Here is a 17,009-nt window from a genome sequence, read left to right as displayed (position 1 = left end):
CTCAAGTCGATGCGGCTCCGAACCGGCTCTCTCCACCACTGCAGCAGTCGCTCATGACAGGCCCCAACAAGAGCCAGCCCCACCAGCAAGGCCATCGGCCTGGCGCCGATCCCACCCGGACTGGTGGGAGGGGCAAGGCGGCAAACCGGATGTTCTTTCGAGAGGGGTCAAAAGGGAGCTTGCAGCGCTTGCTTCCCGCCCGCAGCCCGCCCGCCGCTCTGCATCAGCATGCCCTTCACCGTCACCACCACCGTCCGCACCCAGCTCGGCCTCATCGAGGGCCTCGTCGAGAATGGCATGTACGTCTGGCGCGGCATTCGGTTCGGCAAACCCCCTGTCGGCCCCCTTCGCTTCCGAAACCCGGTGCCGGTGGATCCATGGCCCGGGGTGCTGAGGGCTCACTCGTTCGAGGCCGCTCCAGCCCAGCCCAAGCCGCCGTTCATGCCAGAGTGGCTCCCGGTGCCGCCCATTTCCAAGCCGCCGCCGCGGGAAGACTGCCTGTTCCTCAACATCTGGAATGCCTCCAATCCAGAGACGTCGCCGCTCAAGCCTGTGATGGTGTTCATCTACGGCGGCGCCTTTGTCATCGGCTGCGGCTCGCAGGACCTCTACCATGGCGAGCACCTGGCCACGAATGGCGACGTTGTCGTCGTGACGCTCAACTACCGGCTGGGTGCCCTGGGCTTCCTCTTCCTGGGCGACACGGCCGAGGGCTTCGACTCGAACCTGGGCCTCAAGGACCAGGTCCTGGCCCTGCAGTGGGTCCAGGCCAACATCCGAGCCTTTGGCGGCGACCCCGACAACGTCACGATCTTTGGGCAGTCGGCCGGAGGCATATCCGTGACGACGCTGCTTGCGGTGCCTGCCGCCCGAGGGCTCTTCCACAAGGCCATCGCCCAGAGCCCAGCCCCGACCGCCGTCCGCCAGTCCCGGAGCGATGCAGTTCAAGCATCGCGCGACTTTGTCAGGGAGCACCTTGGCCTGGAGCCCGAGCAATACGCCGAGCTGCGCGAGATTCCTGCCGAGAAGCTGGCGGCGCTTTCTGTCCCCAAGAACCACAAGTTCGGCTTCCTGCCCGTGGTCGACGGCGACTGGCTGCCGCACCATCCGCTCGATGCCATCCAGGCCGGCTTTGCCAAGGACATCCCGCTGCTCATCGGCTACAACCACAGCGAGGGTGAGTTTTTCCAGCTGCAGCGCAAGCCCATCATCCCGATCCACAAGGACGACCTCGATGCATTCTTCAGCTCGCAGATCCACATGCAAGAGTCCGAGCTCCTACTCTTTACCGAGCAGCTGACGCAGGACTACATCGAGCGCTTCCCCGCCAAGACGGCGCATGTCCGGCTCGGCGGCGACCTGATGTTCACCATCCCGACGATCCAGTTTGCCTCGGCCCAGGCCCAGCACGCCGCCGTCTTCATGTATCGCTGCGACCACCGATCCAAGCTCGTCGAGCTCCTCGGCGGCAACGCCACCCACACCACCGAGCTGCCTCTGGTCTTTGGGACGCTGCGCTCGGGGCTGGGCAAGATGCTCTTTTCGATGAACTGGTTCGACTCCCGGCTCGCCGAGCTGTCGCTTCGGATGCAGCGGGCCTGGACCAGCTTTGCTCGTTCGGGCAATCCTTGCGTCGAGGGATGGGTGCCTTACACCACCACCACCCGCGCGAGCTACATCTGGGACCAGACCGAGCGGGTCGAGAACGACGCCGACGCCGAAATCCGCCAGGCCTGGGGCGATTTCCGACCCGAGCTCTGAGAGGCTGCCAGCGCAGCGGCTGTAACTCGGACTGGAGCTGCAGGAATGCCAATGGGCGGCATGTTTGTGCTGTCGTGAGGTGCGGCGTGTAGAATACTCGTGCTGTATTGGTGTAGTACTCGTGGCAAAGCATCGCAGAGCAAAGTATATCATAGTGTTGCGTTGCGCAGGATAGTAAAACATGTCATAGGATGGCATTGTGTTGCATAGTACAACATGTCATAGGATGGCACCGGATGGCACTCTGGATGCCCTGGTTTTGGTTTGTCAACGCCGTCAAATGGACGCAGCGCCCAAGATACATTGGCCGCAAATGAAATGAAATGAGATAAAATGAAATCCAGCCCGATCGAATCAAAATAATAAAAAAGGTAAATCAAAAAAAAGAAACGAAAAAGATAGATTACTGACGAGTGTCGGTTCGTGGGCCCGGAGGATAGAACTATAGACCCGGAGGAGGGCGGCAGTGGTATGGGTCTCATCTAGGGCTGGAGATGGAAAGCAAAAGCCAGCGCGAGGGCCCGCGATAGCCAGGCCTGTCCGAGTGGATCTGCTTTCCCAGTCTTTGGATGCATTTGGGGGAGGGGATTCCGGAAAGCGGCGGTGGGGCTGGCGTGTCAGCACCACCCCGCCCAGAAGGCAGCTGGACGAGGATGCGCGTCGGGAATATGTGGTTCGGGTTGCTTCCCGCCTTCATCGGCTTATCCTCTTCGCTGCAGCTCGAGCTCTCTCATTCGGATGTTGAGGATCTTTTCTTCGTTCTCGAGCTCTTTGAGTCGCACGTATTGCTGGAATGTGATTCGGCCGCTGTTCCAGAGTTGATCCGGCGAGAGAACGACCGAGCTCGCTGCAACTTGCTGGGCCGAGTTGCCAGCGACCGGAGCCATTCTAGATTCCTCGGTGCCGAGCGCGAGCGCGCCTGAGGCAGCGAGGTCCGACAGTGTCGGCGTCAGCAGATTGGGGTTTCGCATGGCGTTGAAGATGTCGTCGGGGCCTTCAAGCTCATACCGCGCCTTGGTGTCGGTGCTGAGTTGGGAGGCCGGGAAGGCGCCGAGACGAGCTTGCTGCTGCTGCGACAGGGTTCTCATGAGCATCGCGAGCTTGTCGTCCGAGATCTGGACGAGCGACTGCAGAGGGAAGACGCCGATTCGGTTCGAGACCAAGTTCTTGCCCGATGCCCAGCCGTCATCGAAGCTCTCCCTGTGAAGCAAAAAAACATCAGAGAACCAGTCAGAACGATGGCGCTTGTTGCTTCGTGCCAGCGACGAGGTGTCTTTCCAAAGCATTTGGAGGGCCGTACTTACTCCAGAGAGATAATATCACCGGTGCTAAGATCGATTTCGTCCTCGCGAGTTGCCTGGAAGGCGACCATGGTGACAAAGTACTGCCCAGCCTGGGCGTGGGCAAAGCTCTCTTCGTAGGTCGGCGGGATATCTGCTCGGGTTGGGGAGACCACGGCGGGGGGCTGGAAGAGCCCGGTGGTGGGAAGCTGAGGCAGGGTTTGGTCCGAATGGGTGCGAATAATGTCGGATCCGCCAAGGAGAGCGCTCGGGGGAGTCGCCCGGATCGAGGGGGACGCTGCCGACGAGCTCGTTGGCTGGGAGTACATGTCGCCGCGAGAGCTGCCGGGAACGTTCGCGGCCTGGTAGACCTTGGTGGGAACAGCGATGGCGCTTTGAGAGGACGACAGGGCGCTGCTGTGGGACGGAAGACTCCGATTCACGCTCCGGTCCGATCCCGATCCCGACGGGGTTCGATCTGCCAGCTCGTAGTCCTCGGCCGGCTTGGGAGTGATGGCAGGCTCCGGGTTCGAGGTGGATGATCGAGGAATCGACGGTTGGATCCTGTCGCTTCCGGCCAATCCGCGGCCGAGCGACTGGTCCTGCAGCTGCTGGAAGGGATGAGTGGTGGTGTTCTGGATGCCCTTGCGTTTTCGCCGATATGCCCATAGCCCGACCACAAGGCCGATCAGAACCAGGGCCGTAAATGTGACCCCGAGAATCAGCGGGAGCATGCTACTTCCGGAGCTGGTCGAGTCGCTGGGGCTGGAGGCCGAGTTTGTGTTTGATGGCGAGGCACCAGAGCCACCTGCCAAGGTCTTGGACGGCGTTGCGGAAGCATCCAGTGAGCTGGTGCCGGCCAGAGTTGATGCCGAGGATGCTGCCGAAGTTGTGGCAGACACGGACAGGGAAGATGTGGTCGTAGGTGCAACAGTTGACTGCGATGTTTGAGGTGGATTCTGAGCCGAGGTCGATGCAGGCGGAGGAGGCGGGGGAGGAGGAGGCGGAGGCGGCGGCGGAGGAGGAGGAGGAGGAGGTGGTGGTGGTGGTGGTGGTGGTGGAGGAGGAGGAGGAGGAGGGGGATCAGGGACGACCTGGAGGAATATCAGGGGTAAGCGAGCTGTGCTTCGTAGCCTCGATGGAAAGGAGCAAGTGCAAGACGCCGTGGACAGGCCATGATGACATGGGCGTCCTGGCGGGACAACGGACGCACCTGATAGAAGCTGTGGGCATAGCCGTTGGTGCAGGAGCCGCACTGGAGGCCGTCGCCGCTGCAGGTCTGGTCGCAGCCCGAATACGACTGCGGCAGGGAGCTGATGCACATGCAGTACACACTAGTGTCGGACGACGGCTGCCCGTTGGAGCACGGCTTGACGGAGATGCCGAAATACGTTGTTTGCGAGGCACATACGTTGTAGCACGATTGGACGGTGTTGCCAGCGGAGGCCCAGCGGGAGTCGCTAGGAGTCCAATACCCGCACTCGACGTACTTGTAGGCCGCATCGACCGAGCCAAGCAGACTGAGGCAGACGCAGGCCAAGGCGGCGAGGCCCGATGCTTTCCTGGGTCCGGCGATCATGGAGACGGCTGGCGCGGCGCCGGGAAGCGACGATGCTGGAAGGGGCGAACCAAGGACGGGCACGACGACGCAGGAGCCGCGGCGGGAATGGGGACGAGCGGGAGCGGGAACGGGAGCGGCAAAGGGACTGGCAAGAGCCGAGGGGCCAAGGGCGGGGGGGCCAGTATCGAGCTTGGGCCCAGGAGAGCAGGCGGCAGCAGACGGGGGCACAGGACAGAAGGAGAGCAGGAGAAAGTGCAATGCTATAAATATTTCCCCCACGACAGGCGCGGATTGTGCCTCGAGTGTGCTGGAGGGCGGCTGGGGAGGGTGGGTTGCTGGGTGGGTGGTCGCGGGTCGCACGGCGCGGCGGGAGCAAGAACGCAAAGGCGATCCCAGTTTGGATTGCAATTGGAATTGGAATTGGAATTACAATAGGAGTTGCAATTGGAATTGCCATTGCAGTTGGAACTGGAATTACAATTGGAATTGGAGTATCGAGTCGATGTTGTCAATTCCACCGCCAGTCCAAATGCCGCACTCGGTGGATTGACGGGCGACAAGCGTGCACCCCAATTGGGTCTTTGAACTGCGACTTTGAACTGCCGTTTTGGATCGAGTCTCGGTGTTGCGACATGTCCCCGCCTTGGCTGTCGCGACGCGCCGGGTTGCACAAGAGCGCGCGCACTCTGTGTCACTGCAGCGGGTGTCACGGTCGTCGCACAAGCGTCGCCGCGCCCAGCGCCGATCCGTCCTGGCATGGCGCGCACGTGTCGCTGCGCACCCATGTCCCTCAGCCTCATGTCGTTGTTCCTGAAACCGTCCTTGGTCTCCCTGATCATATCGCCCTCGGATCTCCCTGTTTCTCCTGATATTCTCCCTCGATCAATGGCCCAGCAGCCAAGAATCGTCCTGCTCCTCCGCGGCATCAACGTCGGCGGCCACAACATGATCAAGATGGACGTCCTGCGCAGAGAGCTCGAGGGCATCGGCTGCCTTGGTGTCCAGACCTTTCTGCAGACCGGCAACATCCTGCTCGATGCCGGCGCGCTCGTCCCCAGCGGTGATCTCTCCGAGACGGCCATCCGCGAGCACATCCAAGTAAAGTTCCACACCAAAGGCCCGCCCATCGAGACCTTCTACCGGACCCAGCAGCAGTGGATAGCGATCGTCGATGCCAATCCGTTCCCCAAGGAGGCTGCCCGCGAGCCTAGCAAGTTCTTTGTCGCCTTTCTGCAGTCGCCCGTGCCTGCCGCCGACGTTGCCGCCCTCCAGCAAGCCTTTCCGGATAAGCGGGATGGACTCTTCTCTGTCCAAGGCACCGAGGTCTATCTGTATCTTCCGCAGGGCCTGTGGCGCTCCAAGTTGAAGAGCACCTCGCTCGAGCGCATCCTGAACCAGTACAACACCTGCCGCAACTGGAACACCGTCACCAGGATCGCCTCGCTCCTCTCGACCAATCCCGACGACAAGGACGAGGAGGACTCGTCGCCATCTGCATCCGATGATCGTGATCTTTCCGCCCAAGATGTGGATGCCTCTCCCGATATCGAAGATCCGAGCAGCAAGACCACCGATCCCGTCCGCCGAGGTCGATCCGCCTCAAGGCGCAAGACCAGCGCCTCCGGCTCGGGTTCTGCAGGCAGCCCAGCCGATGCAAAGCCCACCAGATCCACCAGATCCACCAAGCGCAAAACGACACCCGCAGTGGCCTCTCCAGACGATCCTCCGCCCCGTCCCAAGCGTACCCGGGCACGCTAGACGACCCATGTCATCGATGGAGCGTGTGGATGCCAGTGTATGGTGCAGGGAGATGACAAAGGCTGAGCGGCCGACAATGCTGTCGCAAGGTGCATCGCCTTTCTGCAGCAAGGTCTCAATCGTCCGACTCTTCTCCGCTTGATGCGGCGCTGTAGAACATACATCCGAACGGGTCAATACGATAGATACCCCGCACTCCCCGGCTCGCTTTGCGGAGGCGCTCGCTCGTGAACAGCTCTGTGACTCGAAAAAAAAAAAACGAATACACAGCAAGCAGGAACATACCGTCCAGCGTCCTTGTCGGAGCGCAGATCCCTGACGATATCCATCATTTCGTGTGCGTCCTCGGCATCGTTGTCGCGCTCCGTGGCGCTGGCTCCTGCAACTTCGATCTCGATAAGATGGGCCGTAAATCTGTGATTCATCCAAACCGGAAAGGCAGGGGCGAGGGATAAGTAACAAACGCTATGATGAGCAACAAGTACTCCTGTGAAGCCGCCAAAGAGCCCTCGCCACTCTGAGAAGGCGGGCGTACTTCTTGAGCGCATTCAGGGCCACGCTGTCCTTGACGATCTACAGAGTCCGGCCAGACACCGAGTGAATATTTGTGAGAAAAAGTCTGGTCTGGGTGGCACGCACGATCGTTGGCTGAAAGATGCGCAGGTCCTGGCGTTGCAACATCACTCACGCCACTCACCTCCTTGAGCTTCGCCACCTCGACGCGCAGGCGATTCAGCTTGACTTTCGAGATATCCGAGGGGATGTAAAACTTGCCGAGGATTTGGCAGTAGACCTTCAGCGCTGGAATACCACGGCGAGTCAGCAAGAGGGTGGGATCGAGAAGACGATCCGCGGCACACTGATGGCGCCACAGTACGTTGTTGCGCAAGCGAAAGAACATATCGCGCTGCTGTTGTCTGAATCCGAGGCAGAGACGATGCTGGTCCAGATAGATTCACGCACCCGAAGGCTCGACTTCCTCTTCGTAGCAGCCGTTTGTGATAACATCGAGTGCAATGTCGGCATGCAGCTCGCGGTTGACGTCCGGGGTTTGTCTGAGATTCAAGATGGATTCGATCGCCGCCAAGGAAGAAGCAGTCAAGGAAGGTGCATGTGCAACGATGTCAATAATCCACATGCGCCTCGGAATCGCGTGGCTCGGGAGATGTATTTGCTTGCTATGATGGCTGGTCTAATGGCATCGTGGGATAGTCAAATGCAGAGCGTTGGACTTACTTGGCGAGGTTGCGTACGTCGGTCCACTCGATCATTCGATGGGCAATCTGCAGCGGCGGGATCATCATGTCTTTGTTGCCCTGATGCACAGGGATCATGGTCTTGAGGATGGGGAAGAACGCCTGGATGAACAGCATGCGTGCACCGAGACACAGAAAGCATTGTCCAGTAAGTATTCCTCACGCGAGCGGCCGAGAGTCCGGCATCCGCGCTCGAGTTACGGCTGTGGCCACATGCCAGGCGCTTCGTAACAGTCGTTGCAATGTGACCGGCATACCTCCGAGACAATCTTTTGGTTGTCGTGATTCGAGTGCGAGAATACCGGGAAGAAATACGATAGGCACTGCTTGAGGCGATTCATGGACGCGGTGAGTGGATGGAAGTAGAGCACCACAAGAGCCTGGAGGAGCTGTCGATATAGAAGCAAGCACAGGAACCGGTGTCTCCAGTTAATGGCGTCTCCAGTCTACCGGCGAAGCAACCATCGCACCAGACGCAAGTCACATATGCCGATATCCGCCTCCGGTTCGTGTGACGGCTGGACAGCCAAAGAACCGTCACGACTCATGTGCGGCGACTGACTGCTTACTTCGGGGCTCTTTGTGCATTTGAGCATCATCAACTTGGCGACGCCTTCAACAGCAAGGGTCAAGACATCCGGGTCTTCAGACTCCATCGCATCCTGGAAGACTTGAAGAACCTGTTTGCGCTCGAGTATCAGTGGACATACATTCCTGTCTTGGAAGAGATAGGCATTCTGCAAGCGGCGGGCATTTTTGCAAGCACCGGGCATTTTGCAAACAAGCGACAACCGCTCTTACATCGCTCGTCAAGAACTTGGTGTGCCCGTGGCGGAGAATCAAGTCAAATAGAATCTAGACAGCCGGGGGCGGGGTGTTTTAAAAGTATTTTAGAATCGGAGGTGTCGAATCGACCGAATATGCGAGGCCATAGGCATATCGAGACTGTGAGTGCCCGAAGAGCAAACCAGGCACAACCCATACCTTCATGGCTGCGAGCTTGATGTCCTTGGATACGGTGTTGTAGGCGTGGATGAACAGCGCCACATTCTCTTGTGCCAGTGACTGCGGTGATAAAAGTGGCTGAATACTCACTGCAGCACACGCTGGCATACTTCAGGGCGATACAGCCTGGGCACAAAGCCTGCCACGGGGACCCACTGCACGCCGTGTAGACTCCTACCTCGTCAAAGATACAAAACAGACCAAGGCAGTAGAGCCCCGCTTCCCACAACGCAAAGTTGCCACTCTGGATGCCAGGCAAGACAAAGTTCTTGAGAAGGCCATTCATCGATTCTGTTTGCGGGAAGCCCTGCGTCATGCACGAGATGGTGAGTCTAAGCACCGGTGACTTTTGGACTGAAACCAGAAGCAGGCGACGGGCCGAGATCTGACTGTGACTTTGAAGGCGACAGCAGGCTGAGGCACGACTTACCGATTGGAGACACTCCATCATACATCTGATGATGTCGAGGCACTTGTGAATGATGACATAGTCTTCAAAGGTGTATGTGCGCCTTTTTCCATCCAGATCGCTAATCGAGCTGCCCGGCTCCTGGGATGAGTCCTGAGGTTCAGCGGGTGAGTGGCGGCACAGGCACATCCAGAGATGATAAATACAGATGAACGACACGGCGTCACGGTCGCTGTGAACGATTTGATTGGTGATGGCATCAACCATTCAACCATCTGACACCCCGCTCGTTCAGTTCGGTCGTTTACCTGAGAATCCTCATACTTTTCGTCAATTTGGTCATAGATTTGATAGAGCAGCTCGATGATTAGCCGGGTAAAATCGGTTTCATCGATAGAGAGGTGCTGGATGGTCTTGATGATGGTCAGGAAGCAATCTCGCTCGAGATCCGACATTGATATCAACTCGCCTGGGAGGAGGGTGGAACGAGTTCGTTCGTGTGAGGGGTGGAATCGCATTTGCCAGACATCCATGTACAGCCAGCGTATGCTCAATGTGGCGCGCACGACCGGCGAGGCCCGCTCGACTTGCAGCCGGATGCATACAGAAGCAGTTTTGGAGGTTCCGTCGACCGACTTCGTCGCTAAAGTCGTGATGCTCGGCAATGACGAGGAGCTGGGAGATGATAAACTCTTGCTCAGCACGGGATTCGTCGTCAGTATCTTGACTGACAGCCTTGAAGTGCTTCTTGATCATCTCCACCACCGCAGTCAGTGAAGGGCGAATGGTGTCGAGCTCGTTTTCGAGCTGGGAGGAAGGCACGGCGGTGAAAGGGTCAATCGTGTGCCACACGGGGCAGTTGCGGGTGCAGCAACAGCGGCATTTGATGGTGTACTCAAAGCCAAGATCCTTCGACAAGTCAGCAGTCTAGCAACTGCGACAAGCCAAAAGTCTATAGAACCTTCCGGTGCTGCTGCTTACATCGTTCTCTGTGCAGAAGGTAATGCAATGTCGCAAGAAAAACGCTCGCTCGACCGAGAGGTTGTCCCAAAGCGACTCTGGCGATCACCAAAAGAAATCAAAGCGAGGGAGGGCTGTCATGTTAGCACACGGACGAGTCTACCGTCTTGCGCTCCTGGTCTTTGACTGTGCTGTGCCTATTCGACTCCCCCCCCCATAACACCACAAGCACGCTCGACGGCGCTGATCGATCGATCGATCGAAACGGTACCTTGGTACGACTTGAGCCAATTGTCCTTGTGGACTTTGAAGAACGTCGTGAGCGCAGCGGGTGCGCTTGAATCGGGATCCATGACGTCTATTTGGGAGAGGAACTGGGCAGAAGGAGGACGAAAGGACGGATAGCCGATTGCAACGCGGCGGAATGGAGCGAATGCAAAGGTCAAAATGTCAGAATCACTGACCGCAAACAAAGGGCTACTCACTGGTGCCCACTCCTGGGTTACATGACATGGACATGCAGCGCTCGGTGCGGCGAAGTTGGCCTGAAAGACAGAGACATACCTCAAACAGGCGCTGTTCTTGGCCCTGGAGCCATACATTTGCAAACAGATTCTCGCAGTCTGCCTTGACACTCTCATCGCTGAGGATGTTCGAGGAACGTGCCATTGTGGGGTATACGAGGAATCGTCGTGAGGGACCCAGCGGTAACAACGACCAACAAAAAGAGTCAATGGCAAGGCGCCGACTGGTTGTTCACCGTGATCAAGAGCAAGTATCAAACAGCAAGAGCTGCTTCTGTGGCTGCGTGGGCCGTTCGCTTGCAGCTGCTCCTGAGGATCTTGCACTCACCGGTCAAACAGCCCCGAGGCAAGCAGGGTGTCCCATTGAGCATGCGTCAGCATCGCCAGGTGATCGGGATCCTCGGCAAGTCGCTGGAGCAAGGCCTTTCGAACCGTCGTCTCTTGATCGCGGATACGCTCGAGCAGATGCGACAATGTGGTCGTGTCCAGGTCGATTTTGATCAAGGCCGTCCGGCGCACGTCCCTGTTGTGATCGCAGTGTTGGTTGCATGAGCTGGCGATGCCTGGGTTCGCATGAGTCCCTCGACAATGAGACCCAGGTGTCCGACTGCGGCGTCCTCGCGATCGTTGCTGCTGAGGATGTCCATTATCGCACTCGATCTCATCCCATCCAATCGAGATCCATGACTTTCCTCTTCACTTCTTCTTCGACTCCCCTCTCCTCCTAAGAAACGAGCGAGATGCACGTACCCAGACGGATCGGAGGAGAGCACCTGCAAAAGCTGCTCTCGGATAAGCTGCTCCTCTTCTTCGTCCCCAGAGCCCTGGAGAAGGGAGACGGCATTGAGTGCTTGGATGCGAACGTTTGTATCGCGGTCCACAGTTCTCTGGAGCAGATTGTTTCTCATCGGAACATAGACATCGTCGCTGCAGGAAGGCATGGATTCAGAATGTCGACAAATGAGTGAGGTGGGAGAGGGGAGCGCTTGATGCGGACACAAAATGGAGCGCTGATGGGCTTGGAATCGACGAAACGGAGGTGGCTCTGCTAGCCACCAACGGCAATTCAGATGGATCTGCTCGCAGCTGTTAACTATGGAAGAGCGGGACAATGCAGCGCACTTACTCGAGCTCACTGAGGTGACCGAGCAGCACAGACAGGATCTGACAGACACGGAAGCGAACGACTCGGTCGCGGGCAATGAGGCCCGGGTACAGTTTGTTGATACAGAACTCGGCAACCTTTGATCGGATCTCGGCCATTTTTTCGTCTGGATGTCGGTCGTGATGAATCCGGGCGTTATTTGATCGAATGCGGATGAGAGCGAGTAGATGTGAGACAATGATTTGGGATCGACGATCCCAAACGGAAACTGGACGAGCTGTTTGCGTTGTATCCGGCGTCCCCGATGGCAGCATAGTCTCCATCGAAGCGGTTGTGGATGACTCTGCCAGTGCGATCGATCGATCGATGCCGGTTGGGAAGGGGAGAGGGAGAAAGGTCGCTCATACCGCTGTCGTCTCCTTCCTGCATAAAGGTCTCAAAGAACTTGACAAAGCGATCTCCCTGTGGATGGCCCTTCTTCATGAGCAGCACCAGGCGCATGGCGTTCCAGAGGGACTCGAGAGCAGCCGGCACCGACGTGGATGGCTTCAGCAGCAGCTTCTTGAGCCGAACGGCGTTCTTCCGATGCGTGGCCGTGGACGAGACCGAGTCCTGCAGGAGCACATTGATGCTCGAGGCTTCCCTTGAAGGCTCTGTCGCTGTGACCATGGCAGCAATAGATGGTTGATGGTCGATGGTCGATGGTTGATGGTCGATGGTTGATGGTCGATGGTTGATGGTCGATGGTTGATGGTCGATGGTTGATGGTCGATGGTTGATGGTCGATGGTCGATGTAGTGTTGCTGAGTTCGAGCCCCGGTGACTTGGCCTGGTCGATGGTCGATGTAGTGTTGCTGAGTTCGAGCCCCGGTGACTTGGCCTGGTCGTTGGCGGTGTTGGGATGGTGCTGGCGGGTGGGATGGGGATTGTGGGCGTGAGGGGTGCGAGTCTGGTCCAATTTTTCCCATTTCGAGCGAACACGTGACAAAGTCGATCTCAGGCCGCAGTTCCTCGCCATGGCCGCTCACACTATCAATTTTTTCCGGCCCCTCGCGGCTGCTCATCTCGAATATGAATACACGCTGGAGACCAAGATGCAGCAAAAGTTGGAATCCGGCCATGGTCGGTTGACGGCATTTGGTATCACCTTGAGCCGATTGACGGTGGTGGTGAGCAATTGGTGTGGAGGAATGACCAATTGTATCATTGTTGGAAGCTCCACTCCGATTGCGGACAAGAACCACCACCATCTGAATCTCTCTGGTTGGAAACCTAGTCAAGCGTGGCTGTGTGTCAGCGAGATGACATGATCGTTTGGCTATCAGGCAAGACTCACCTTGACAAGATGTCTTCCCACGATTGATTGAGCGAGCGATGCGTTTCTGGATCTGAATCGAGGACGCCACTGTGAGCATCTCTGCCAGCCCAAAATGCGCTGGTTTTGAGGAGATTCCTTCTTCCCCAAGGGCAGAGCTGTCACGAACCGCGTTCCCACGCCCGGTGGATGGTTTCATGGGCGCCCCAACCCGTGTCCTGTTTCTTTGATGTGCAATGTTGGGTAAGGCACTGACATGAAACCTCCCGGCGGGCGAGGGAAACGTTCGGATCTAATTTCCCCCCGTCGCAGATAACCAATCTCCCTTGTAGTGGAAGAAAAATCTGCGGCGAACAAGGACGGCGTTTAGAGATATAAACGAGGTGCTGTGGCCTCAGAACCAGCACCTCACCTTGCCTCTTGTATCCTGCCCTTAGCCTATTGAATACACTCCCCTTCGTCCTACGACCGTCCGTTCGACTACCATCAGCTGTCTGGTGCCAAAGTCCAGCTCCGTTCCTGACAAGAACCAACCATCGCTGCTATTTTCTCGCCAGATGGCTCCCAAGAGAAAGACACCCCCCGATCCCGACCCGGGATCACCCAATGACTCTCCTGTGGCCAAGAAGCCCACTATCAAATCGTGTCCCTCCTGTGGCCTGACCAACCATGTTAGGCCCTTCACCAAGAAGTGTGCAGCCAGAGTCGACAGCAGCCCTGCCTCGGTCGCTGAAATGGTCAGCCAAGCACCCAAGGTCCCTGTATGTGCCACGTGCAAGCAAGAGGGTCATGCCAGAAGCAACACCCCAAAGTGCCGTTTCTATAACCCACTCTGGAGCTCTACCTTGCCTGGCTGTGGCCCAAACGAGCAAGTCAAGGCCGAGTACTCGATCATCAAGTGCACTCTCGATGCCATCATCAAGAACGACACCTTGCACGACAAGATCGAGGAGACTGTCCGGGCCATGACACACGTGCAGTACGAAGCATCTCGTCTCCTGGAGCTGCATCTCAGGCGGTGCTTGGACGAGGGCATCACCCTCCCCACTGTGTCGTCGAGTGAACCCGCGTTCGTTCGAAAATGCTTCAACATGGTGCAGACAGGAACAGTGAGTGTCAGGACGAACACCCCAGAAGATGACAGGCACATCATCGACACCTATGAGATGTATCGAAGTACATGGAGCGAATCGTGTATCCTGCCTCCAGTGTCCCTCCCAAAGGGTACTGGGTCACAGGTCCTTGGTTTGGCTGTCAAGACCTATGCTGTCAACTGCGAGACACACGTTCTTGATCGGTATTGGTCTCTCCTCCGTCGATTCTGCAATTTGGTCCTGGTTGCTCCCAAGGGTGTGAAACGGCACACACACGTCGATGAGTGCATGAAGCTGATGGAGAATCCCCTCTCCAAGACACTCCTCGGTGATCTGAGAAAATCCTTCGCCCACCATGCCGACCAGTTGTATGAGTTTCGGTACGAAAGCCACCAGGACCTGTACAAAGTCGTACCAATTCTGGCCAGTGAGGTCTCTCGCCTGACCCACCTGAAGGAGGCCCTCTTCATGGTGGTCTTTCAGAAGATGATCATTCCCAGGCTCGCGAGGGTGACCGATGATCTGAAAGGAGAGCGTGGGCGACTGAACGAAGAAATGTGTCAACCCATCCACCACATCGGGGCTGACAGACTCAAAGATCTCCATACCCAGCACGAGGAGGTGTGCAAGCAGATCGCTGTCAACACGAAGCGGATCAAGCGCCTCACCGATCGACTTGCCCAGACGAAGAAACGACACAATGTCCCTCGAGCACAGTGCACCTTGGTCCCGCTCTGCGATGCCCGAGCCAAGTATGTCAAGCTCGACACCACAGCACTGTGGGAGATCCTTGGATACCAGACTGGCACTGGTCTCAAGTGGGACGACCTGAAGACCAAGGTCAATGGCACCACAAAGCAAGAGATCTTCTGGCAGACCAACTTCAAGCTGGATCCGAGACTCTTTGGTGCCAGGAAGGAGGGGAAGCAGCTCTTTGGTTGCGAGATCACCACCGATGGGGTCGGGTGCTCGATCACCACACTCAGATACAAGATCCTGAAGAAGGATCCTGATGCCAAGCCAGAATCCGTGGACAAGGACGATAAGACACCCAAGCTCACTCCCGAGAAGAAGACCCAGACCAGGGTCGGTCCCATCGACGACTCTCGGACCACTTGGATCGGGATCGACCCTGGTGTGGGATCGATCTTCACCGCTGTCATTCGGGCACCCGGTCAACCATCCATCCAGGAGCAAGACGGTGTCAAGGTGACCAAGGCACAGCGTGCCAACGAGAAGATCGTGTCGTTCTCCAACAAGGAGTACCAGCATCGATGTGGCACCACCCAGGCGACCAAGTGGATCCAGAGCACCCATAAGATCCTTGGTCTGCAGCAATGGATGAGCACCACACCGAGCCCCAAGATCCCTGGAGTGCCTTCTTTCTTGCGATACATTCGCCATGTGTTCGATGGAGACATGCTGGACAAACAGCTGTACTTCAGCCTGACCCGGCGACGGCGGTTCAAGCGACTCGATCTCCACAGCAAGCGACAGCGCACTGTCCACGAGATGTGCAAGCAAGTCATCGACCAGGCACCAAGGGAGACCGAAGTGGTGATTGCCTTTGGGAATGCATCCTGGAAACAGGGGAAGGGATACCCATCCAGTCCCAGGAGACTCAGGTTCGCCAAGTACTTTGAGCAATTCCACCACCACCAGAGACGACCACCAGACCCATCCGTCTCCAAGATCCGTGTGTGCTCGGTGAACGAGTTCAACACGTCCCAGGTGTGCTCACATTGCCGGGAATTCAAGCGACTTGAGTCACCCGAGTATCTTGATGTCGAGAAGTCACATTATGTACGGAGCTGTGCAAGCTGCCATACACTGTGGGATCGAGACATCAATGCCTCAAGGAACATGATCTCGGTATGCCAGTCGATCATCGCCACAGGAGATCGACCGGGTCTATTCAAGACTGTGCTCCCGAAACCAACCAAAACCACTCGATTGCCAACGAAGTCAGGAGTGCAATGCCATGGCCTACCCGCTGGGCCGACAGTCAGTCAGCGGGGTTCAGGCCTCTGAAGCCAGAAAGTGACTGTCCCGTTTCTTTCTGGATAGACTGTAAGTATCTCGCACTGTTCCTTGAGTATTTCGACAGTGGATGCCGGGTCGCCCATATTCTGGGCAGTCCACTTCGGGGTTGCCATCCCTCTTGGGATGGTCGATGGGAGGTGTTTGACTCTCTTGTGCAAAGTGTGTGTGTGTGTGTGTGTGTGTGTGTGTGTGTGCACTGTGTGTGTGTGTGACGGCGAGAGGCTTCTCGCCTTCCCTCGGGGGTCTCTCGCCAGAGACTGCTCTTCTCGCCGACCGAGGTGGCTCCGAGAGCGCGTTTTTTCGTTCTCGCTCATTTTTTTAACAAGAAATTTTTTCATAGTGTCACGAATGAAGCACCTCGATTCCAAAATACACCGCAAGCCAACAGTCCAACTCTGGCAGCTGCAGCATCCGCGGCCAGGATCTTGCTCATCGGAGACCGCGCCCGGGTTTGTTCATGGAATGGATATATTTTTGGGGAGGACTGGTAGGTTTCCTTTGATGTCGGGTGATTGTCTTTGGATGACGGCCGCGTCAAGTTCATACACATCATGAGGCCCCCCATTTGTAGGGGCTGGGCGAGCCATTCCGTCAGATGCACGACATCGAAACAAAACAGGAGCAAGACCGACTCGAGGGAGGAGACAAAAACGACAAACATGGACGAAACGGAAGACACACGACAAGAGAACAGAGCTTGAATAGAGCAGGACACAGAGCGTCGCCATGAGATGGCAGACGAGAGAAGCAAAGGCGAGCCTGTGTGTCTGGCCGGAGGGTCAGCGATCGCAGGTCGGGGAGTTGGTAAAACACAGTCAGCATCACAACGGAAACAATCAGCATCACAACTGACACACCAGTGCAGGACTGGCATGGGATGGATGTGCAAGGGTTGGATGGGCATAGTGGCAGGAGCACAAGAGGACGCATATGGAGAA

General features: G+C 57.2%; 5 protein-coding genes across 5 annotated transcripts; 2 read left to right on the top strand and 3 right to left on the bottom strand.

Moving 5' to 3' along the window:
• Positions 1-2: 2 nt before the first annotated feature.
• BJ171DRAFT_84616 (carboxylesterase type B) lies at positions 3-1,835 on the top strand. Its single transcript, XM_053115945.1, has one exon. The coding sequence runs from the start codon at positions 229-231 to the stop codon at positions 1,759-1,761; it is 1,533 nt and encodes a 510-aa protein (XP_052967276.1). The 5' UTR covers positions 3-228; the 3' UTR covers positions 1,762-1,835.
• Positions 1,836-2,352: 517 nt separating this feature from the next.
• Positions 2,353-4,818, bottom strand: BJ171DRAFT_84614 (uncharacterized protein). The gene is made up of 3 exons (XM_053115944.1): positions 4,255-4,818; positions 3,066-4,135; positions 2,353-2,961 (listed from the first exon to the last, which is right to left on the bottom strand). Exons 1-3 carry the CDS (start codon positions 4,618-4,620, stop codon positions 2,463-2,465), a joined length of 1,935 nt encoding a protein of 644 aa, XP_052967275.1. The 5' UTR covers positions 4,621-4,818; the 3' UTR covers positions 2,353-2,462.
• A 628-nt stretch (positions 4,819-5,446) lies between these two features.
• Positions 5,447-6,655, top strand: BJ171DRAFT_503218 (uncharacterized protein). The gene has a single exon (XM_053110852.1). The coding sequence runs from the start codon at positions 5,488-5,490 to the stop codon at positions 6,358-6,360; it is 873 nt and encodes a 290-aa protein (XP_052967274.1). The 5' UTR covers positions 5,447-5,487; the 3' UTR covers positions 6,361-6,655.
• On the bottom strand, positions 6,418-12,548 carry BJ171DRAFT_84598 (nuclear condensing complex subunit). The gene is made up of 21 exons (XM_053115943.1): positions 12,027-12,548; positions 11,641-11,785; positions 11,265-11,441; positions 10,843-11,037; positions 10,555-10,633; positions 10,262-10,364; positions 10,012-10,088; positions 9,636-9,837; positions 9,339-9,499; positions 9,052-9,183; positions 8,800-8,928; positions 8,601-8,681; positions 8,418-8,471; positions 8,186-8,296; positions 7,874-8,005; positions 7,597-7,718; positions 7,324-7,415; positions 7,058-7,161; positions 6,896-6,933; positions 6,646-6,774; positions 6,418-6,509 (listed from the first exon to the last, which is right to left on the bottom strand). The coding sequence occupies exons 1-21, from the start codon at positions 12,286-12,288 to the stop codon at positions 6,476-6,478; spliced, it is 2,559 nt and encodes an 852-aa protein (XP_052967273.1). The 5' UTR covers positions 12,289-12,548; the 3' UTR covers positions 6,418-6,475.
• A 1,741-nt stretch (positions 12,549-14,289) lies between these two features.
• BJ171DRAFT_503206 (uncharacterized protein) lies at positions 14,290-15,443 on the bottom strand. Its single transcript, XM_053110851.1, has 2 exons — positions 14,602-15,443; positions 14,290-14,571 (listed from the first exon to the last, which is right to left on the bottom strand). Exons 1-2 carry the CDS (start codon positions 15,189-15,191, stop codon positions 14,508-14,510), a joined length of 654 nt encoding a protein of 217 aa, XP_052967272.1. The 5' UTR covers positions 15,192-15,443; the 3' UTR covers positions 14,290-14,507.
• Positions 15,444-17,009: the final 1,566 nt, after the last annotated feature.

The sequence above is a fragment of the Polychytrium aggregatum genome, assembly GCF_025602895.1.
Source record: "Polychytrium aggregatum strain JEL109 chromosome Unknown BJ171scaffold_16, whole genome shotgun sequence".
NCBI classification, from domain to species: Eukaryota; Fungi; Chytridiomycota; class Chytridiomycetes; order Polychytriales; genus Polychytrium; species Polychytrium aggregatum.
The sequence above is the reverse complement of the archived record's forward strand: the minus strand, read 5'-3'. Positions and strand labels throughout refer to the sequence as shown.

Coding starts and splice junctions, on each gene's coding strand:
- BJ171DRAFT_84616 (XM_053115945.1), top strand. CDS start 229: ATGCCCTTCACCGTCACCACCACCGTCCGCACCCAGCTCGGCCTCATC.
- BJ171DRAFT_84614 (XM_053115944.1), bottom strand. CDS start 4,620: ATGATCGCCGGACCCAGGAAAGCATCGGGCCTCGCCGCCTTGGCCTGC. Junction 4,136..4,254: donor ATGCCCACAGCTTCTATCAG/GTGCGTCCGTTG, acceptor ATATTCCTCCAG/GTCGTCCCTGATCCCCCTCC. Junction 2,962..3,065: donor GGTGATATTATCTCTCTGGA/GTAAGTACGGCC, acceptor TTTGCTTCACAG/GGAGAGCTTCGATGACGGCT.
- BJ171DRAFT_503218 (XM_053110852.1), top strand. CDS start 5,488: ATGGCCCAGCAGCCAAGAATCGTCCTGCTCCTCCGCGGCATCAACGTC.
- BJ171DRAFT_84598 (XM_053115943.1), bottom strand. CDS start 12,288: ATGGTCACAGCGACAGAGCCTTCAAGGGAAGCCTCGAGCATCAATGTG. Junction 10,365..10,554: donor AAGAACAGCGCCTGTTTGAG/GTATGTCTCTGT, acceptor CCTTCTGCCCAG/TTCCTCTCCCAAATAGACGT. Junction 7,162..7,323: donor AGAGGAAGTCGAGCCTTCGG/GTGCGTGAATCT, acceptor GTGGTATTCCAG/CGCTGAAGGTCTACTGCCAA.
- BJ171DRAFT_503206 (XM_053110851.1), bottom strand. CDS start 15,191: ATGACAGCGGTGAAGATCGATCCCACACCAGGGTCGATCCCGATCCAA. Junction 14,572..14,601: donor AGTCTGTCAGCCCCGATGTG/GTGGATGGGTTG, acceptor TTCTTCGTTCAG/TCGCCCACGCTCTCCTTTCA.